This window comes from Rhodnius prolixus, unplaced genomic scaffold (genome assembly GCF_049639745.1).
Source record: "Rhodnius prolixus isolate KJV_2025 unplaced genomic scaffold, Rpr scaffold_4, whole genome shotgun sequence".
NCBI lineage: Eukaryota > Metazoa > Arthropoda > Insecta > Hemiptera > Reduviidae > Rhodnius > Rhodnius prolixus.
This window is the reverse complement of record NW_027411614.1, coordinates 26,808,876-26,832,788: the sequence shown is the minus strand read 5'-3', so window position 1 is coordinate 26,832,788 and position 23,913 is coordinate 26,808,876. Positions and strand designations below refer to the sequence as shown.

At 33.8% G+C, this 23,913-nt stretch overlaps 1 protein-coding gene across 3 annotated transcripts in view; it reads right to left on the bottom strand.

Annotated features, from left to right (window-relative positions):
• Positions 1-23,913, bottom strand: part of Ac3 (Adenylate cyclase 3) — a 146,288-nt gene that overhangs the window by 45,638 nt on the left and 76,737 nt on the right. For all 3 annotated transcript variants that reach the window (XM_074130850.1, XM_074130847.1, XM_074130848.1), the window contains exon 2: positions 14,977-15,126. In XM_074130850.1, coding sequence (XP_073986951.1) covers positions 14,977-15,126 — 150 coding nt within the window. The remainder of the gene's footprint in view (positions 1-14,976; positions 15,127-23,913) is intronic.

The following is a 23,913-nucleotide window of genomic DNA, read 5'->3' as shown; positions in this document are numbered from 1 at the left end:
AACCAAATACAGAGATCGTATACGGTTGGAAAGGGCTTCTCAAGAACAATCGAATGGTAAAAGTCGCTAAGCCGGTGCAGTCGCCATATATCGCAACAACAATAGCTTCACTGATTGTAATAGAGTTAACATTGACATTTCGGAAATTTATTTGGAAATGAAAGACGCAAAAGCTGGTGATGTCTGTCTAGTAAACGTAAAGGCCAATGGCATCTTCAAATTCGTACTCGGGTGTGCGTATATCCATCGGGCACAGCGTTAGCAGAAATTAAACTCTTTATGTTACGATCGTTGTTAAAATATTCCAAAAACATCTCTAAAATTCTACCCGATTACGAGCTTGATCTTACTACACCAATTATAATAGTTGGAGACTTTAATGTTGATGTCCCACAAAGCCGCTCATTGCCCGACTTCATGCTCTGCGAGTTCAATTTGTCTTATATTGAAACTTCTCCAACAACGTTAGGTAATACCTATATTGATTTAACGTTTACCAGAAATCTCGTTGTATCTTGTATGCTATTTGTGTCGTACTTTTTGTATCATAGACCTATAATTAATAAAGTTATATTGTAACACAGTAATTATTTGTTTCCTTGATTTCATCCTAAATACATAAATAAAAATATTTTATATAAAAAATATAACCTGTTACGTAAACGTATTCACGTACAACACACGGCCGTGTCCATGACACTGCCACAGTTTTTTTTTTAATTTTCTCTTCAACGATAATGCATTTTTGAAGTACTTTGAACGGGGACTACAGATTTTTTCCTCCAAATATGGAATCTGATTCGGCAGTTAAACAAATTAGGTTCCCAGGCGGGGACGAATGGTAGAAAATTCTAAAATGGCAGTTGGTCTATAGTAAGTAAACTAAACCTATTTTGAATTGTAAATAGAAAAACGCGTAGACATTTGTTAAATCTTAACATTGATATGATTTTTTGTTTGGTAAACTAAATACTCTTGATTAGGGAAAACTCCTCTATCTTGTTAAAACAAAAAATGAAAGAGATTGCCATTGAATGAAATAAATTTTATATTGATGTAACACCACTCCAAGAAATGATATATCTAAAATCGGAGGGACCGAATGATTAGGAAAAGATCAAGACAGAAATACTTTGAGAGCAATTGTCAGGGAGGCCATAGTCCAAGAAGAAGCTAAATAAATGCTAGGTTTGCTCTTTCTTACTACAAAAAAAAACAAAAAAAAACTTAATTCCATGGTAAAATGTTAAAGTCTGAACGATTAATCGATACATGAAAAAAAATTTTCATAATCCTTGACACTCAAACAAAATACTTATAACTTATTTTCATTGTATTAAATTTGACTGCGATATTTGTTTCAATAACAAAAGGATAACAACATTCCACACACTTTAAATTTTCTTGTTTAATGGAAAAAATACTAAATAAATTTAATTTAAATGTTTCAGTTTTTACTTTTATCCACGTGTTTTTCTTTTGGCTCAGTAACAACTTGGTTGACATTAATCGGATAATGGAGAGTTAGAAGCGAAAGTGTAACTAAGAAACTTTTTCTCACTTTCTGAAAGTTTTTAACAATTCATCTGGGTTGAAATATGTACTGCAGTAATTGGATTAAGTGCCAGAAAACAAAGGCAAAACTTCCTCAAATATTTAGGCTAACATCAATTTGGAAATATTATTAAAAATCATCGTACATAGAGAGAACAAAAGTCTGTCTTTCACTAATTGAAGGGGTTTGTTCAAGCTAACCGATTATGGAAGTTAACAAATGCGGAATTGTACAATAATAAATACATTAAACCTTAACTGGTTTCATGGCGTCAATATCATCCGATATTACATAACATCCGACATAACATTTTATTTTTGCACTAACAGTTACCTCAGCACCTTCAAATTTTCTCTACTTTCCTAAGTTAGGCTAAAATTTCAGCCAGAATACACTTTAAGCGCAATTCGTTCATGTTACACTAATCAAGTGATTACTTGCCTCACAATTTTTTTTTTTTAACTGTACAGAAATTTAAGTTCTTGTTTTTTTGGTTTCTTTTTTCCTTAAATTGCTTTTATTTTATTTGTTTCTTGAGTGTCCGCAAGGTTATACTTTTAAAGAAGAACATTTTGTACAATGTACGAGGGTTGTTTGAAAAGTCCGTGCAAAGTCAGAGAGATAGCACCACTGGCGCGTATCGAGGTTATGTTTAGTTAGTAGCATCTCTTGGAAGAACACACACCAAGTTTCAGCCAGATCGGTCTATTTCTTTGTGTTTGGCATTCGTTTGAATCGAGGAAGTCGAGTGATTTTCAAAAAATGGACGAAAAACAATTTCGTGTGTTGATTAAACACTACTTTAAACAAGGCAAAACGCCTCAGGAGACTAAAGAGAAGCTTGATAAACATTATGGTGACTTTGCACCTTCGATTAGAACAGTTTATAAGTGGTTTCAAAATTTTCGGAGTGGCCATACGGGCACAAGTGACGCTGAACGTTCTGGACGTCCTGTTGAGGTTACTACTCCAGAAATCATTGATAAAATCCATGATATGGTTATGGATGACAGAAGAGTGAAGGTGCGTGAGATTGCTAGTGCTGTGGGCATCTCGAATGAACGGGTACATAATATTTTGCATCAACATTTGGACATGACAAAGCTATCCGCAAGATGGGTGCCGCGATTGCTCATGCTTGACCAAAAACGAAATCGTGTGAAGTGTTGCAAGGACGGTTTGCAGCTGTTCCAGAAGAATCCGCAGGACTTTAAGCGTCGTTTCGGCACTGTGGATGAAACATGGATACATCACTACACTCCTGAGACCAAAGAACAATCTAAACAATGGGTTACCAAGGGGGAATCTGCGCCAAAAAAGGCGAAGACCGTTCCTTCGGCCGGAAAGATTATGGCGACTGTCTTTTGGGATTAGCCAGGAATAATCCTCATCGACTATCTGGAAAAGGGTAAAACTATTACAGGTGCAAATTATTCATCGTTATTGAACCGTTTGAAAACCGAGCTGCAAGAAAAACGCCCACGATTGGCCCACAAAAAAGTCCTTTTCCATCACGACAACGCACCAGCTCACACCTCAGCAGTTGTGGTCGCAAAATTAATGGAAATAGGGTTCCAACTCGTTTCACATCCCCCCTATTCTCCAGACTTGGCTCCCTCGGACTACTATTTGTTCCCCAATATGAAGAAATGGCTGGCGGGAAAAAGATTTTATTCAAACGAGGAGGTGATTGCAGAAACGAATGGCTATTTTTCAGACTTGGACAAATCCTATTATTCGGAAGGGATCAACAAACTAGAGCAGCGTTGGACGAAGTGTATAAGCTTAAAAGGAGACCATGTTGAAAAATAAAAAAGGTTTACCCCAAAAAATTAAGTAGTTTTTATTTTTGCACGGACTTTTCAAACGACCCTCGTATAAATGCTAATAGAATTGATTTCTTTGTAATTTATAATTGTGGTTAGCTATAAAACCGTCACCAACTTTGTCAGCAATGCATAAAATTTAGGTTACAAGAGTTTAAAATAAAGAAAGATTACATCTTGGCGAAGAAGAACCAGCGTAGCCAACAAGATAAGTACAGACTATGTTCACGAAAAAAAGATTTCAAAACTGAATAACCAGTTTTTAGATATTGTGGTAATTATGTAAATATCTTAGAATTAGCTTTATGCTAATTGCATTATCCTTAAACAAACATGAATTTTAAATTCTGTATGCAATGATTAGATGTTCTTATAGCGGGCATCTTGAAATATAGAATCATATTCCTTCCACCATTGCTGATCTCTCTATCTACTTAGATGCTGAGTAAATAGGTGTAGTTACACACAAACTGCATTTTAATCCAACCAAAACGTACACGGGGAATAATGGCACTTCTAAAAGAATGTAAAAGCAGGTATTCTGACCTAAAATATACAAACAACAACCAATGTACGAAGTCATAATAAACAAGAAAATCAAATATATTAAAAAAAAGAAAAAGAAATAATAACTAATATTTTCAGCAGCAAGCTGTGACAGTTGCAAAACATTTCTCTAGCTTGTATGACTGGACTAAAAGTCCAGAACATTCTTCTTACAATTGGTGAAGTTTAAAACTAGGTTATTAATAACTTATCCCTGGTTGAGATTCAACAATTTATATCTCAGCTTCATCAAATAGAAGTAACAAATTGTTACCATATATCTCTCTAACTTATATCCAAACATTGTACTTAGTGTTTTTGAAATTTGCAGAGCCTGCAACCTGTAATGTAATATCCTGTAATGAAAAAACCAACTCTTAGCTGCTAGATGGTTTGAAACTTTTGAAGACCTTCTTCTTCTAATTAAAAAAAAAAAATCTTCCAGTATAATTACATTTGAGCCAGCCTAATTTACCATTTGAACAGCCTATGATAGTCTGCTACATCTTAGCAAACTTAGATGGCTACCTTTTTATTTAATGACTTGAGGAGAACACAGATGCTTCTAACACTATTTTGTATTCCTCAAGTATTTCATTCCTGTCCGTTTGTAGGATCCTGACATTAGTATGTTGCAATAAATCACCGTACTACAGGTATTTCATGTAGTTTCTAGCGATGACTTCAAATTCACAAAATTTGAAGATACATATAAGAAAAACGTTGTTTATGACAACAGAGAATAGTGCATACATAATAAATATTGTTAATAAAAACTTTTAATATAAAGCATAAAATACGTGGTTTGAATCACAAGCAAAAAGCAAATAACTCTAATGATGTGCTGTAGAGATACTTGACCCTGTTTTTCCTCATTGAAACCTTCATGTTAAACCTTTATTTTTTCCTTGTTGGCTTTTCCTAAATCGATAGTTGCATTTGTCATGAATTTTAAAAGAGGAAATTTTATTAAAATAACAGAATGCATTAAAGTTGCCACCTTTATGAGATTATATGCTTTCGTGAATAAAAACTAGGTTATTATTTATAATAACATTTATGTTGCATAATTTTAGTAATTGCTAACATCAATGGCTAACTCTTAAATAAGCCTGGAATTTGTAATATTCTTGATTGAAATACTTATCACTAATTATCACTTATTTATCAATAAAATTTTGAATGACAAACATTTGCAACTTCACGCATAAATGTTTCTGAAGTATAAATAACATCCTTTCTGATAGAACTTCAGATTGCAACTTATTGGTCTATTGGCTTTACAGGTGGAAATTGAAATCCTGTTAAGTAGGAAATTCTTCTTCCGACTGACTAAATTGTGCTTGGATATTTCTGAATAGATGTCACCAATAAATGTAGAGCTAAAACTGTTTTAACTTTAGCTATAATTGTTTGTCTCTTTACAATTACCTATATTCAAATAATTAAATGATATTTAAGTAGACTTTCAAGTTACTATTTACAGTACTAATTATTGTAAAATAAATAACTCACTGCTTCGAGGAATTTTTTGAAAATTCCCTAAAATCATTTTAATGCTTCAAACTCAAGTCATATTATTCCTATTTTTAAGAGAGAAGATTGTGCGCTAATGACCATAGACGTCGATGCGCCGGCAAAAAAAAAAAAAGAGAGAGAGAAGATCCTTCTAATGTTGAAAATAACTGTCCCATATCATACAATCAGTTGTAGCAAAATTGTTTGAATAATTAGATGTAGTGAAAATTTGCCCAATTGTTTAGAAATATTATCATTGCTAACAAGCATGGCTACACTATGGTTAATATATTTCAGTCACCCTTCTTCTGTATCATACTCAGATGCTTTAAATGCTTATTACTATACAGATCTATGCCAATTAAAAAGATTTTTCAAAAGCCTTTGATTAGGTGAATTAGAAACCTAATGAACAAGCTTCAACGTTTTGGAATTTGAAGAAATTCGTTACCGTGATTCGAATTACATCTGAATAACAGGCGATATTATTATTTATGATATACGAGTGTAGCTTTATTTTCCTTAAATACATATAAAATAGATTTAACAAAACACGTATAAAATAGTTATAATTTTCATTTGTAATTCACTTGTTTGTCATTTATTTATCTATAATCATTAAACATTTATTTATTTTTTTTCAACTTTTACTTATTTAAAACTTAATAATCAACAAAAATACATGAAATAAAATGTTAATAAAATGTAAATGGATAACAAATATATATAGGTAAATATGTTCTTAATTGTATTACCACCTTATAATAAAAATTAAGGAAAATTGGCCCATCCTAGGGCATAAGCCTCTCCCAATTTGCAGCATGCCTGTCTGTCCATTGCTGATCGTAACTGGCGATATTATATTTCAAGTAATTCTTTTTTCTCTACTTCTTACTCAGGGTTCTTATCTAAGACCAATTTCTGTTTATAGTATTCTTAAATAATATTTTTTTTTAGATATTTAGGAATTTCAAATTTTGGTTGATGATATTAAAATATATTTAAAAATTAATTCGGAAGGCGCTAATGACCATAGTCGTCGATGCGCCGGAAAAAACAAAACAAAACAAAAAATTAATTCGGGTGGCACCTGTCTTTAACTTCTGACAGGTCTCTTTGCTCTAGTGCAATAGTAACTTAGCGATTTCTACTTTCTTTACTCTAAAGCCCAAAGTGGGCTTTGACTACCTCCAACAAGAGTCGCCAGGTTTCCCTATCACCTGCTCTTCTCCGCCACTGACTAATCCTAATATGACGCAAGTCATCTAACAGTCCCAGAAACCACCGCAACCTGGGTCATCCTCGTGGCCGCCCGGTTCACCCTGTATGCTTTAGCCATACTTTTTTCAGTGGATTTCAAAGTCAGGGTAACAATGCACCTATTTCCCATCACAATTCCGCACTTGCTGTTATTGCTGAGATAATATTTGCTGGATACTTAAATTCACTTTTGACTTTGAAGATATTTTCCCTAAACTCTGCAAATGCCCAAACGTTCTTCGTCCGTCCGTTGTCTCCATACACTGGATCCTATTTTCGTTTCTTTAGCAACTATATGTTTCTGAATATCAAGAAATGTTAACTTAAATAAAGGGTGACGCATATTTCATTACGTGGGAGGTACTACTTCTTTAATTAGGATGAATATTATGAAATATTTAGAAATTATGTTAGATCTGTTATTGACTTCCAATTTCCAAATTGTCTATATCAGAGGTGGCCAACTTTTCTGTACATAAAATCTACTTTTTATCTCAAAAGTGTGTCGCGATCGACTTGTTGTCATAGGCGTAGTCTAAGGGGTGAAGAAGGGGTGTGAAATGCATACTATGTTTATACACTGCGATTCAGTATAAGGTGCATTCCAGCTAGGTTTGGGTAGATAAGTAAAATATATTATTTTTTAAATCACTTATTAAGTTTTCGAGACATAGGCTCATGAAGAAAATAAATTTCGAGACCCAACTTTTGATAGCAGTTCATGTGGTACCTAAAAAATTCTATTTTCCGACACTTTTACAAGATAGATTTTTACTAACTTAAAATGCAATTTAATTTTTTTATCAACTGCAATGTATAAGTTGTACTATTTGTTCGTAAATATGAAAAAATTGTTATAAAAATGCACAGTATGGCTGATAATTTGATTTCAATATTTCACTTTCGCGTTTTTTTGGGCCAGGAAAATTTATCATGAAAGAATAATATGACTTACTTTTTGTTAATCTATCAATAGCTCGCTGATTGCACCTCGTACTGAAATATAGATATACGGCGTATCTACCTACGTAAAAAACAACAATAATTATTTAAAGGGCCAAAAAACTCACATCCAGGGGAATTAAAAGAACATGGATAATTATTAACAATATTTATTAATTCAAAGTAGCTACAGATTAAGACAGATTTAGAATTTACTTTGTTGCCTTAACATTAATGGTAAGACTGAGTTTGCATGTCTCTAACGAAGGCATCATAATTAGATGTATATCCTGACAAAGGTAATAATAATGAGTCTTCAGTATGGGAATCAATTAGGAGAGAACGTTGTTTAGTCTTCATTAGCTTCAAGTATGAAAATGCTGATTCGCATAGGTACGTAGATCCGAAACAAGAATAGATATATTCGCTACATTTGGTGATACTGGGATATTTTTCTCGGTTGATATATTTCCAAAAATCTTCTTCAAATTTCAAGTCAGTTTGTAAAATTATATTTTCATTTTCGCTTCTAAGTCCATGGTACACGGAATTCCACTCCATACTTTGCGAGCGATCGTCGATCGACCAAAACTGGCCTCGCGATCGACTTATTGGCCACCAATTGGTCTATAATAATTAAAAGAGTCTCAAAATGATTGTACCTACTTTATTTTTTAACTATCTAAAAACTTAGAAAATTCACACACCTTCTAGGCGCGTTAATAAACACAAACCAATTACGGAATAATCCCAAATTGCCTGATATAATGAACTTAATGTTAGAAAAGCAAAAATATTTTTGTGTAAAATTAAGCTATAATAGGAATGCCTAATAACTAGTGATGTAACCGTGAAAACACCATCTATACACTTCCGTGGGAAGAGTATGGCTCTTCTATCATGTACATTAATTGAATACAGAGGATGCCAATTTGTGTGTACGCGTGTTTATGTATGTGAATGGTGTTGCTCTGGGCATCTCCTGTGGAGCAGCAGAGAATCTGGAGCAGAAGGGAGGCTCGCTTCTCCGACACTATTATCATCATAATAATTACTAACACAAGCTTCAAAACTGTACATACGCGCACTCTACTTAGCACTCTCCATTCATAACGGCCATTCTTGTCACTATATTACCACCAAAGAGGCTATTAATAAACCATCTGCTTTTATTACAAGTATTTTGTCCTCTAACTATCCGCCAACCGAAAGTAATTGAACTAGTGTAACTATAAATAAGAAAACCTTCTGCCATTCTTTGTACTAATCTCCTCTAGAGCGAAATACCTGAAAAGCAAAGCATTTTTTTTTTTCCTATTCTTCTTCAGACAAGGTTACTATCTTAGCATCAGTACGAAGTGCCGCCTCAAAGTAACCCTAAAAAAAAGAAGCAAAATCTGACTCTAACGGCAACATAAAGCTGGGAGAATTGAACGAAACACCCATCAGCATTTTCAAATGAAATTGTTGGAATTTTTCCACTTCCTCGTGTGTCATGAAGCCCCCATACCTGGCTACCTTAGCAAATTATATTAATGTCATGGCTGCATTAAACACCCCATGTTGGGCAAAAAAGATTCACTAATGTTTGTTTTTAATAAAATTTTGCCAAATTTTTGTTTTATTGCAATCTTTTTCATTTACGTGTGATTCGTAAGAGAGCGTGGGTTTAATAAAACTCCAAAATATTAATTATTCTTAGCTATTTCTGAATGCGCTATAATAATGATCCAACAAAGGAAGGGATTAGCTATACGGTTAGCATACTGGACTCCCACGCGGAGGTCCCGGGTTCGAATCCAGCTGCTGACCCTTAAATTTTCTCTTCCTATGAGCTTCTTACAGCTCACTGTCCGGTGATAGACAGTGTTGTCTGCAACGAGAGAACACTGTCCGGAGGCCGGCAGTGCACTGAAAAAAGCTCCGGGCGCCAATAACCTAAGATGTTGACGCGCCTTAAATCATTAAAAAAATAAAATAAAACAAAAAATAATCCAGCCCTCAAAAATTCGCCACATCTTTGGCTAAATAACTAATCTTAAATTTAGAAAGATTAATATTTTGATTCATATCTTTGCAAGAGATTTATAATTCATCCATCTGCAGTTAAGACGTACCTGGGCTACCGCCCCACTGATTCAATATATTCTTTGTAAACATAAGACTAAATTAATTCATTTGATAATTTGTAGAAGTATTAAAATATGGCTTATTCTGTAAAAATTAAATAATATCTCTGATTACAAATTAATAACCATTCATTCCAATGAGAAAATATTAATAAATGTTTCATTAATACAAATATCACTCAAATTATTATTCTATTCGTACTTTTGAGAGGATTGCTCAATAGAAAATATTGGACGTCACTGATTGATTAAATGAATGATTTTTGAACGTATGTAGCTACATCATTTTGTCCAATTCACCTCAATGAATACATCTTTGATTAGACAAAATTCAAATGCTTCGAAGAATGTGTCATTTAATTTTGTCCAGAGATTTAATTATCTTCCGTAACTTAGTTAAAACTTAACTAAAAATTTTCAAATTATATCGATTCTAAGAAATCTTTTAGTGATGACTGAAGCCTTATTATTAATCAAATTTTTCTGAAGTCTTAAAGTAGTGTAGATATAAGAGCTAACGCCTACGATTTCGTGCTGACTAGTATAAAAGCTTAAATATTCTACGCTCTGAATGAATCACTGGACAAAGCAAAGTCTTTGAACTGCCCATTGAATAAAAAAACAAAATTACCTATGAAGGCGCCATAATGCCCAGGTAAATGTTAATAGTATTATTTATAGAAACACGTAAGATCGCGTGCAGTTGAATCTGTAGTTACAATGAACATTTCTTTCGTTCATAAAAATTCGCTTTAAAAATAAAACAAGTTTTACAAATAATTTAGGTAATTTCACTAAAAAGTGTTTTTGCATGAGTTGTTTAGAACAGCATTACATCAATAACAACCATTAGATACTTTTATTTATCACACATTTAAAAAGATGAATATGAAATTATTTACTATGTTTTGTTTCAAAGACTTTTTTTTTAAATCATTTTAGACGGCAAAAACAAATCTAGAATCATGCCTCACCATGATATCATGCTTAAACGAATCACAGAAAGTACTGAACACATTTTAGAGACAAGAAACACTATCTGCAGAAGCGGCAGCATTTGATCAGTGTTTGGCATTCTATACGACTCTAAAAACTTAGAAACATCAACCAACCTGACTAGATTAATCAAATAATAGGTTTTGTTTACAGAGCAGAATATTTCCAAGTTATACTCAACAAATATACAAGTACGAGTATAATACTAATTAACAGATAATCAAGGCCTCTGGGCATAACCTTGAGTTCTCTGCTGTACAACTTGCACCAAACGACATAACTGATACTTACCAAAGTAAGAAGTCAAAACTTCTTTAGCTTTATGCGTAGACAAAACATTGACAGATGTTTTACCGGCATACGAACATCTATTCTCTAGAGATTATTTCAAACTGGTTCCAAAGGTGGATGATACGGATGAATCCGCTTAACACGGAGGCAAAAACTAGGAAATTTCCTGCAAATAAAAGGAACAAGGAGTGCGCTACCTCAACGTTATCCTGGACACAAGAGTCTCCTGATGTTACTCATCAGCATATCTTTATATTAGAAAGCTTGACGAAAAATTGTCATTTTCCAAAAAAAGTATATTTAAGCAAATAATTTCTGTCCACGAAATTGAAAAATTGAATTTAGATTTGTCGGTTAAATTAAAATTTAACGTTGAGATAGTAAGATAAGTCCGTATTTGATGGAGTTCTTTAAAAGAAGTTTACTGACATAAAATTGAAGATTCACCCTGGTGGCGTCCAACCCAGATAAAATAATCACCAATGCTTCCACATATCAACACAAAACTACAACAAGCAAACCCTCGATTGAAACAGTTATTACCCTCCACTACAACAGTAAAATAAACTTCTCACATATCTCCTGACAAACTTTGAATGACATCGAGCAACTCAAAAAAAAAAGGCAACAAACTTTTCAAAACGAAGTACTTCAAATAACAGTACGCCACACTGGCTTTGTAAGAAAGTTACAAATACATCGAGAACTCAACATTCACTCTAACATGACTATCTAATAGATAACTTTAGCCTCCCGCTTCACACTCCGCCACGTTGGCGGCCTACAATATCCAGATGCGTACACCAGGATCATTGCATTAAAAAGAAAATCTTTAAATATCTTGTCAATTACTTTTTGTTTACTTAAAATTACGTGTAAAGCTACAAATAAGCTGCACACTTTGTAAATACAGTGTGTAATATAACGTAACGTGAGACAGTCTCTAAAGTTTTCTTATTACTTATTTTCTTTCCAAACGACTGAATGATATCTACAAATAAATGAAAGTCATAGTGGCGGAAGAGTCAGAGGAAATAGTTAACAATCACCGTCGGTCTTGTAGAAGAGTAAGTAAATTAAATATTTAAAGTTATAAGGTAGCAGGACTTATTAATAAAGTAAAATTAAATTTTTTATACTTTTTTTTTTGGGGCATTTGCCTTCGCCATACAGCCAGCATCTAGGTGCTTATCACTAGAATATCACTCACTCTCCATTCTTACTTATAAATACATTCGCTTCACACATTCATCCCTCTACTATATACAACTATTTACATAAACTACAACTAATGGATGGATCAGTACTCTATATTCCTGCCATCCTTATAGGTTAACCGAAATTAAAATCACGTAATCCTTCTCTAATCATTTTCTTGCATTCATTCTATAACTTTTAAATACATTCATATTTCATTGCTAGCTCTGCTATAGACTTAAGCACATATATGTTGGTGGAGAATATTATGTCGTCATAGCGAAATGGTGCATTTTATACTTAATAATGGTTTTTTATTTTGTTAATGTAAAAGATTACATTTGAAAAAGGAGTCAAATATTTCGGCCTCAGAGCGTGTGAATTGGATTTGTTCCCAGATATTTGTAAACTTATCCGAATTAAAGAAGTGGATCTTTTTGATATTGGTGTAAGTATACCAACAAGAATTTGTCTATTGCCTGTCCAGCCCAGGAAGATGGAGGGACGATTTTTGATATTCATTGGAATTTGTAACTAAAAAAAGCCAATTTGAGTTATTAGTTTTAGGTAACTGGAATAGTAGAATAGATGAAGATAGAGTAGATAGCAGAATGTTGAGAAGTTATATTTATGAAACTGACTTACAAGAAATCTAATATAAAAAATTAAATGCGGAACGTTAAATGAAATTGGAGCTGAGCAACGAGTATGGATTAATATTAAATAGTAGATTCCCAAGAGGCAATTTGCAGAGTATTTATGTTTCGGCTAGAAGCAGCATTTTAATAGATCTGGCAGTCACATCTGTTTTTTATTTTATTTTTATTTTTAAAGAGAATTTAGGACTTCAAATGAAGAAAAAATTTTAAAAAATGTTTTAAACGTGAATATGCTTGTATTAGATTGATACACTCCACTTCAAATCCCGCCAGTGTTCAGATGTTTAGGTAGGTATATTTGCTGAGATAAACACTATATGAGACTTACTTTGAAAACTCATAATTATAACAATTGAGTAGGTAATGCTTTAGTCCAAATCCGCCAATTCAGTCTTCCAGGATACTAATGTTTTCTGGTTAGATCATACATATGGCTTTGGAAATGATCCTACAATGTGAGGATGATAAAAACCTCAATCCCCCCAATACTCTACGAATTAAATGGAAAATGTTAAAATGTCTGATTTTTAAAGAAAATTAGATGAAAAGATTAAAGAATTAAATGTAATCATTCAAGGGGACATTGAAAAATATAATTAATGAATGTGTTCATAGAGTGCAGTACCAGCCTAAACAATTTACAGTTTTAAAGCATTCCAAACTAACTTTGATTTTCAGAGCTTTAAAATGTTAAAAGTTAAATTTATTGAGGCATGCGGACAATTTTTTTTTAAAAGAGCATTCCCTACTAAGAGTAATAGCGCTAGAGGCCTCCAGGGGATTGACTGTCAACATGGAAAAATAAACCAAAATACATGATTTTAACAGTTTGTACCTCCAATGTAGGCACGCCAATGTTAACAATGTAAAATATAATTTAAAATGATTAATAAATTAAATTTTTGTAAACTATTCATATCAAATCAAAGTAAACTGTTTCTGTTTCAGTAAACAAATATTTTCTACATCCCTGAAGATGACCTAGTTCTTAGGCGAAAGCTTAAAAATATTATACCTGATATTGGCAATAATCATTCTTCTTTTTGGATTAATCATCAATAAAGATGAACCATAATCTGCGAAGAGAAAACTTTTGTGGATATACAAATAATAAGACTGGCACATCTGGGCAAATAACACAGGCTGTATCGTTTCCTTAAATCTTGAAGCATTAGTATCCTGGAAGACTTAATTGGTGGATTTGGGCTAAAGCATTACATACTCTTTAGTTATAATTTTGATTTTTAAAAGCAAGTCTCATATAGTGTTTATCTCAGCAAATATACCTACCTAAACATCTGAACACTGGCGGGATTTGAAGTGGAGTGTATCAATCTAATACAAGCATATTCACGTTAAACCAAAAATCTTTCCCATCCATGCATTTCAACCAAATTTCTTTCACTCAGGCCCGTTCTCTTAAACACCTATACAATCCGTACACTAAAACTGATTTAAACTGCATTCTCGTTACAAAATGTTAATAAAAAAAAATTATTTGCAAAACGATCAAATTACACTAAGCTACAAACACAACTACATATTTTTCCATTAGCTCATATGGTCTCAGATTATTTGGCACTGCTAAAAGAACAAACGTGTATCACTTACACATTCATTCCCTACAATAAGAATTCCTATACGAGTATTGAATGTTACCAATTACGAATCTAACCAAACCGACCCGAACAACACCTGTATTTTCACTTTAGCCAAATTCCGCTTCTCGAAATCTCTTTTTTTGACTATATTCTTTTGCTTGAACGAGGGACTGTGTTCAGAAATGTTAATAAAACGTTGCAAGATCGAGGACGAGTGTCCAAAACCCTTAGTTACAAAATGAAGCTTTCTGCATCGAAGAAATCTTGCAAATTTAAATAAAAAACACAAATTTATAAATAAATTATTATTCAAACAAAAAATTAATATGTGCTCAAAATTGTTGTACATATATGCAACTAGTTATAGTATTTATTTGTCGTGACCTCTAATTACTGACAAATTTATTAATTAAAAAATGAAGTAGTCTTTATAAATATTATTCATTAATGACTTACTTGTTCGGCTGATTGTTCTTCAATGACTAATTTCATTTCCAAGCATTGCTTTGTATCCAAGAATGCCTTTTTCTGTTGGACATCCTCCAGATATGAAGACGTTAGACCAAGAAGATTGGCACCTATTAGCAGTATTGTGTTTGCTGCAATCTGTAACAGAGATTCGTAAAAATTTATATGCAATATTTTCAGCAAAACATTCAAAAGAAACATGTTTTCAAGCATAAAACTAGATAAAAAGAAGACAAATCTTATGTGATAACTCATACCACTTTCTCTTCGCAACTTCCTACGTCATCAGTTGAGTTGTAACTCTTCATACGGTTATCTTAAATAGATTAATAATCAAGGTAATTTGTTTTAAATATCACGTCTCTTAACTTTCTTAAAATCTTGATAATATTGAAATGGTATTTACTAAATTTACAGATTGTCTACTAATAAAAAAGAGACAAAAAAAATTACTTTGTTACTAGCATACTGACTAAACTAAGCTTGTTGATGGAAAACGATGATAAATTAGATCATAGATAAAACAGATCAATCGCATATTTCAGATTTAGTTATAGTTTTTTTTTTTTTATTTATTTATTTATTTGCTACCTGTATAAAAAATAAATATACACCAGGCAAATTGTTAATAGTAGAAGTGCAGTATAGGATGCGAAAACTGCCCGGCATAGCCGACGCACACCGCAACCGTAAGGACGCAGGAAGAGAGAAATCAGCCAGTGCTGACACTCTCGGGAATTCTAGTTGTGAAAAGGTCTAGGTTAGGAGATCACGAGGCCAACGTCGTTTCAGACGTCGTGGGGGATTATCAGGATGGGATGATGAGGAAAGAGATTGAGCTGTTGGATTGGGATGACAGGATAGGTTTTTGTGGAAATTGAGGAATCGTGAATGAATTGTTTCAGTGACAAAAGGAATATTTAGGTCTTTGTGAAGGATGATGTTAGTTACATAATAGGGAGCATTTACAATTCGGCGGAGGACTTTTGATTGGAAGGATTGGATGCGGGAAATATTGGAAGGTTTAGTTGAGCCCCACAGCTCTGATCCGTAAGTCCAGATGGGTTTAAGTAACGTCTTGTAGAGAGTTAGTTTATTAGGTGTGGTTAGTTTAGATTTAGGTCCCATCATGCGTCTTAGTTGTCCGTACCTTTGGTTTAGTTGTAGTCGTTTCAGTCTCGTGTGTGGATTCCACGTGAGTCTACTGTCCAAGTAGAAACCCAGGTAGCGTACTACATTCGAGGTAGGGATGGGATTGTTGAGGATGAAAACACTGGGGTTATAGTTATAGTATTGCTGTAGCACCTCCAAAATGTTGACCAAAGCGATGAGGATACTGTTCCATAACAGCATTGGCGTGTCTCTGGCAGATGTAAGATGGACGTTAGTAAAATAAGAATTCAAAATAACAAAATCATTCATGAATTGGATAACGCTTAAAACAAACTAGAATAAAATCACCTGTAATCTTTCCATTTTTCAGTGAAGTATTAAAAAAATATTCTTAATACAAATTATTGAGTAAAATTGGTTCAGTTCATTTATTAGATTTTCAAAATGATCTTTCAGCTCCCAAAAGCATAGTATTAACCACTGCCTATAATCATCTATTTATTCCCTGCAAATAACCAAGAAAATCAAAATCATTTTTTCTTTAGAAAGAGGATAAACATTTTTTTAGGCTCGGTTGCAGCTCAGCTTTACATAAGAGCTTTTGTTTAGGTCAAGGCCTGTCTTCATCTCTTTCTATCTAGCTAACTCTTATTGTTCTTATGTAAGCTGAATATTTTCATAGTGTGAAAGGGTTTTTTTCCCCCCCTTTGTTTAGAAAAAAAAGCCAATTACTGGCAGGAAAACTTTTTAAACTTCTTAATTAAAAGAGCAAAAATGAACAAAAAAATTAATTAAAATAATAATTTAAAATATTGTCAGATTCCTGATTATTTCCGAAAGAGTACACTGAATTGTGAACTACTTCTTTACAGAATCAATCATCCATCAGTGCCCATGTTTATAGTTTCCTGTTTAAAGTAATTATATTAAAATTGTGGCACTGTTTATGCGTTGTACAATTAAATTTCGGTTATTATTATTATTTTAAAAAAAGCAAACATCTTTTTCTTTTATTCAGACAACTCCTCTGATGGTCTTATGACCAAGAGTATGGTCTGTCAGTTGTTTTAATATTTTTTTGTTAATGAATTATAATTGTGTTTTTTTTTTCTATGCTTATTTATTATTTTTTTTTTTTTTGGCGCATCAACAGCTGAGGTTATTAGCGCCCGGAGCTTTTTCCAGTGCACTGCCGGCCTCCGGACAGTGTTCTCTCGTGTTATTATTATTATTATTATTATTATTATTTTTTTTTTTTTGCGCATCAACAGCTGAGGTCATTAGCGCCCGGAGCTTTTTCCAGTGCACTGCCGGCCTCCGGACAGTGTTCTCTCGTGTTATTATTATTATTATTATTATTATTTTTTTTTTTTTTTTGCGCATCAACAGCTGAGGTCATTAGCGCCCGGAGCTTTTTCCAGTGCACTGCCGGCCTCCGGACAGTGTTCTCTCGTTACAGACAACACTGTCCATCACCGGACAGTGAGCTGTAAGAAGCTCCTAGGAAGAGAAAATCTAAGGGTCAGCTGCTGGATTCGAACCCGGGACCTCCGCGTGGGAGTCCAGTATGCTAACCTCATAGCTAATCCCTTCCCTGTTATTATTATTATTATTGTTATTTATTATTATTATTATTTTTTTATTTGAGGCGCGTCAACATCTAAGGTTATTGGCGCCCGGAGCTTTTTTCAGTGCACTGCCGGCCTCCGGACAGTGTTCTCTCGTTGTTACAGGCAACACTGTCCACCGCCGGACAGTGAGCTGTAAGAAGCTCCTAGGAAGAGAAAATCTAAGGGTACGTTCACAACGGAGCAGTGAGCATAGATGATAGCGGAGATGATAGCAGTGATGCATCAGCGCTTATAGAATAACCTAGTACATTCTTATGTGAGCGTGCACAACGAAGCTTCGACTAGTGACTCATACTCGCTGGTATAAACGAGCATAGATGATAGAATTGAATTTTTCATTTTTCTGCTAGCTGAACTCCAGTATCGGAGCTTCAAAATGGAGGTAGAAAAATTAATTAGTGCTGTCTTTACTCATTATTTTTGGTTATTATTTTATTATTTACTTTTAAACAATATTTTGTTTTTTAAATCGTGCTTACATTTATTTTTATGTGTATTTATTTGTTTTTCCTCAATATAACCTTACCTCAGAGTTATCACTAGTTTTTCTTCTATAGTTATAGGATTTCCATGACAATTTTTCCTACGTTTTCTTAATTTTGACCTTATTTTTTCTAAAATTTAGTCAAATGTGGTTGGACCCATCCTCACATATTCAAAAAAACGATCCGGATAATTTCTAAGTTCCTTATATAAATAGTGAAATTCGCCCAAAGTACTTCGTTTTTTTATTTATGGTATGTACATGATATTTTCTACATCTTTTTTTTTTTAAATATACCGTTTCGTTGCTGGTGAACATAAAAACTCTTCTTCACTACTCGACATGTTGCATGTATCACAGCTCCGTTGTGCACACTAATCAGCGATTATATTTTACTCTATCAGTTATCATCTCTGCTATCATCTATACTCACAGCTCCGTTGTAAACGTACCCTAAGGGTCAGCAGCTGGATTCGAACCGGGACCTCCGCGTGGGAGTCCAGTACGCTAACCGCACAGCTAATCCCTTCCCTTGTTATTATTATTATTATTATTATTATTATTATTATTATTATTATTATGGATGTTAGTCTAGAGTATATCTATAATGACTAAAATAAGTTGAAGTTTTGTGTTGTACGCAAAGTAGTATTACGCTTTAAGTAAAACATTTTTATTATATTGTCCACCTCTGATCGAATTTAAGGGGCGAAGTACATCCAAATCATAGAAGCGAAGGGAAAAAAGGAGAATTGAGAGAGAAATATAAAAGATATCTAAATGTTAAGATTGTATAAGTTGTGAGAAAGGGTACAGTAAATAGGTCATAAAACTATAATGAACAAATATTAAAGAAAACATTGAAATATAGCTACAGAAGTCCTAAATTTATCGTAAATGCCAATAATAGCTAAGTTAACTGAGTATGAAGCAGGATTCTTGTTTGGGCAGTAAATTATTTTCTTAAGTTGTTTAGTTTTGCGCAAGTTCTGCCGTTAAAGCTTCGCCAACTGACCAGTTCTGCAGATCACTAAATGGACTTGGTCCAAAATGTACAAAAGTTTTCTTTTCTCCTAGAAAGTATTGATTTTATTCTTCATTTAGTCCGAAGACGTTTAGCTACGATATTCTAAATCGTTGACACAAAGAGTGTTTGTGTGAGATAATCATTATTTCTTGCATTCTGTGAATAGTTTAAATGATACCATAACATAAAAAAAATGAAAAAGGTGAAAACAAACTTCTTTCTTAAATGTAATATTCGTAAATAGAACCAACTCGTAGATAATATAAACGCTTCTATGAAGAATTACATTGAAATATTATCACATTGTTTCTTAATAATAGGCTTAATTAACATCTATGAACATTAATTATTGTTAACCCTTGTTTTATTCTCTTCTTAAGAGCTCTATTTTCTAATCTAATAGCCCTAGTTAATGCCAATTAATTGTAAATAAAAACTAGTATTTACAAATTTAAATACTAGATTTGAAAATGAATGATTAAAATAGTTTAAATAAGTCATCTATTTTTGCATTCTTATTGACAAAATGGTGTTACTTTTACTCGACATTAGGTGTGGGATGGAGGCTCTGCGTAGTTCGATTAAATTTTAAGTTTTTATTGCCTACAAATTCCAAGGACCAAAGATTTTTTCAAATCAATTAAAGCCTTTTTTCAAATTAGTATTTCTTTTTAATCCGTCTGGGACTTGGAATGGAAGTAGCCATTCTTTGCAATCTAAAATTCTTTATTTCTTAGTCAAGTCTTTTCCTTTGTCTCCAATTAGCCTAATCGTACAGCCTCTGGAAATTCTTTTGGTAGCAGAAAATTACGCTTTAACCTAGAAACACATCCCAGTTCGCTAGTACAGAATCTACTTCCCAGTAACCTTCCAGATGTTTTTTGTTTAAAAGATTTTGGTGTTGTTGGATACAATTACATGACTCTTACTGTTTCTTTAACTTTCCGTATAATCTGTGTGGTTTATAGCGCAATTTCATGCTTATTGTAATTAAATAAAGTTTAAAAGAAATCGTTCAAACTTAGCTTACAATTTAATGCAGATGGAGCTACTTGGAAGCAAAAGTTCAATTGTAGCAGTCTTTGTTGGAAAGCCTTTTTTGTCCCTGAAAATTGACCATCTAAGTCATCATTTGGGCATTCGGAACACGATTACAATTATCTCTTTTGAACCGCTTCTTCATTGTTTTCGAAATACTCCTAACACTTTTGTTAACCATCAAATGTTGGAAATATGTAACAATTAAAAATGTTGAAAATATGTTTAGGTCGGCACTGCACAATAATATCCTTGATTTTTAACCATGGTAGCTTTCATGGTTAAATATATATTTCTTGCCGGTTTCGGTTCATCTACACAAGTTGATTGATCAGTTTGGCAGAGTTGACGTTCACTTCAATTTCTGTCACACACTACACTTCGACGAAGTGAGAATGATCTAAACTCGGTCGGCAAATGTCAGCAAATGACAGAAACGTGAGTTAAAGCCACATTCTCCCTATCAAACTGATTATCAATATCTGTAACAGGGCTGAAATATGAATAACATGCATGCTATGACAGTTAAAGACAAAGTGAAAAAAGTAAAGTAATCGCCTATTTTCTGTAGGCGGGGCTTAACGTCCAACTACCACGGAGGAGGCAGAAACTCATACTTTACTATAAACAATTATTTTCTAACAAATAAAAAGTAGTCGTACGCGAGATTTGAACTGGGGATCTCCAACTTACAAAGCTAATTTGGATTTTAGAGCATTTCTTGGACAGCAAAGACACCGCCTGCACATTAGATTGTACCTAAGATTTAGTTAAAAATCAAAGTATGACGAAAGTGTCTATGTGGTGGAAAATTTAAGAATTGCTGAAAGATAAAGTCTTGTGAGTGTCTACACATGGACATTTTAGGGAAGCTACACGAAAATTTCAGTTCAGGAGTCTAATCATAGGCGGTGGAGTCCAGCAACATCCTTAACTGACTATTTCTTATATATTTCACACAAATCGAAGTACAGTATTGATACCCGGTACAATACGAGGGGGTACCCAAAAATAACCGGAATTGCGTTGCCGCGCATGGAGCTTATGTAGTACGCATTTCTGCCGCTAGACGTGTATAGCGCAATTCCTTGCCAGTTCAGTCCTGCCTGTGTTGTCTGCCTGGCTTGTTCTGTTCATCTGCAGTGATTGTTTTTACCAGCGCTGTTTTGTTCTTTTTTCGTTTTTTATGATGGCAAGTTTAAGTGAACAACGTGCAGCTCTGAAATTTTGTTTTCTACTCGGCAAAAATGCTGCTGAAAGTGTTTTAATGTTGAAAACAGCTTACAAAGATGACGCTATGGGAAAAACTCAAGTGTACGAGTGGTTTACTCGGTTTAAAAATGGCGACATGTCGATTGATGACAAACCTCGTTCTGGACGTCCATCAACTGCCCGAATCGACGAAAATGTTGAAAAAATTCGAGAGCTGGTGTTCACAGACCGTCGACAGACAATTGATCAACTGTCAGAGAGTAGTGGGTTATCTTGGAGCTCGGTTTAGCGAATTTTAACGGAAGATTTGGGGATGAAAACGGTTGCTGCCAAGTTTGTTCCTCGAGTTCTGACTGACAATCAAAAAGAACATCGAGTTGAAACATGTCGTGCTTTGAAACAACAGCTTGAAACTGATCCAGACTTTCTGTCAAAGGTCATTATTGGTGATGAGTCATGGTGCTATGGTTATGACCCAGAAACAAAGCAACAGTCGAACCAATGGAAGACGTCATCTTCACCCCGACCAAAAAAATGTCGTCAAGTCAAGTCAAACATCAAAACAATGCTGATTTGCTTTTTTGATGCCAAAGGCGTAGTCCATTCAGAGTTTGTCCCCCCAGGTCAGACCGTCAATCAAACCTTGTATTTGGAAGTTTTGAAAAGATTGTGCAATAGTGTTCGCCAAAAAAGACCCGATTTGTGGCAAACAGGAGACTGGTTCTTCCACCACGACAATGCACCTGCACACACAGCCATCTCTGTTACACAGTTTTTGGCTAAAAATGGCATGGTTCCGCTGCCCCACGCACCTTACTCGCCTGACCTGGCTCCGTGCGACTTTTTCTTATTTCCACGCATGAAAAAGGGCATGAAAGGTCACCGATTTGACAACATTGAAGAGGTCAAGAAAAAAACGAAGAAGGAGCTGTCAGCCATTTCTAAAGATGACTACAAAAAATGTTTCGAACAGTGGAAGCACCGGTGGGACAAATGTATTAGTTGTAATGGAGAGTATTTTGAAGGGGATAAGGTTGTTCTGTAAAAAATTTGTAAATAAATAGCTTTTAAAAAATAATTCCGGTTTTTTTTGGGTACCCCCTCGTACATCTGAGTTTTGCGGCTCAATTTAACTATCGTGCGCCTGGTAAAGTAAAAGTATTTAGGAAACAAGCAACTTAGGAGTCAATCATCTAAGTCGTCATAAGATATCCATCAGCAAACTGAAGTGTGTCTAAAGGCAACATAAACACACATAATAAAATTGAGGATTAATAAATACGTAACAATAACATTTTGAATTACTATAGCAGTTGACAACATTATTTATTAAAACAAGAGTAAACAATGTTTGTAAATTAATTGAACCACAAAAAATTTTCTACTTTCAAATAAATATATGTTGTACCGGTTAAAACACGCAAAGTATAAATTACAGCAGCTTAGAGATTTGTTGCGAGCAAAATCTAATACAATGTTTAAAAATAGAGACGAACATTTATAGATAGATATTATCATTCGGGTTCAGAGTTGTTATAAAGTTTATATTTGACCTCAATATTACAAAAGACATTCCCATAACAGAATGAAGGGAGATCAATGGAAGAATGAGTGACAGAGGGTGAAGAGGAGGAGGTGTTTCAGCTAGTTGATTTTAACTTAAATTAAATTATAATTATAGTTATTAATATTGCAGCTATTCTTTAGGCGTAAAAATTAAAGATTCCCAACAAACTGATTTTTAAAAAATTACTTTTGATTACTTTTCATTGATCATAATTCCTTTTTCCACTATGACAAATGTTAATCTTTTATTTATTTATTTATTTTGCGTTTATTTATGCTACAATCAGCGCGTTAGCGCTATAAGTAACAATGATAACAATAGAGTAACAAATGATAAGGTAACGGGTGGAGAAGTTACCCAGTGGTAACACTCCAAAACAGGTTAGTCACTCTCTTCACTTGAGAGGAGATCACGAGGCCATTAAGACGTCTTGTCGGGTTGTCAGGAAGAGTTCTAGAAGAAAGATTTTGAGCTAGAGGGTTTATATGAGATTGCAGGCTGAACTGGAGTTTTCTGTATCGTGTTTTACCAACTTCGGTGACGAAAGGAATGTTAAGGTTAGTGTGTATAGTCAGGTTGGAGACTTAAAATGGAACGTGTACAATAGTTCGAAGTATTTTAGATTGTAGCGATTGAATCCTTTGGAGATTTGTGCGTTTGGTAGAACCCACAGCTCTATTCCATACGCCCAGATGGGTTTCAAAATAGAAGTATAAATCAGCCTTTTGTTGCCAAGAGAGAGTTTAGATCTATAGTCTAAGAGACTTTTAAGTAGTCGATAGCGTCTGTTTAGTTCTGTTCTTTTAATTCTAGTGTTGAGTTTAATTATTTAAAACTCAATATTGCATTTGTA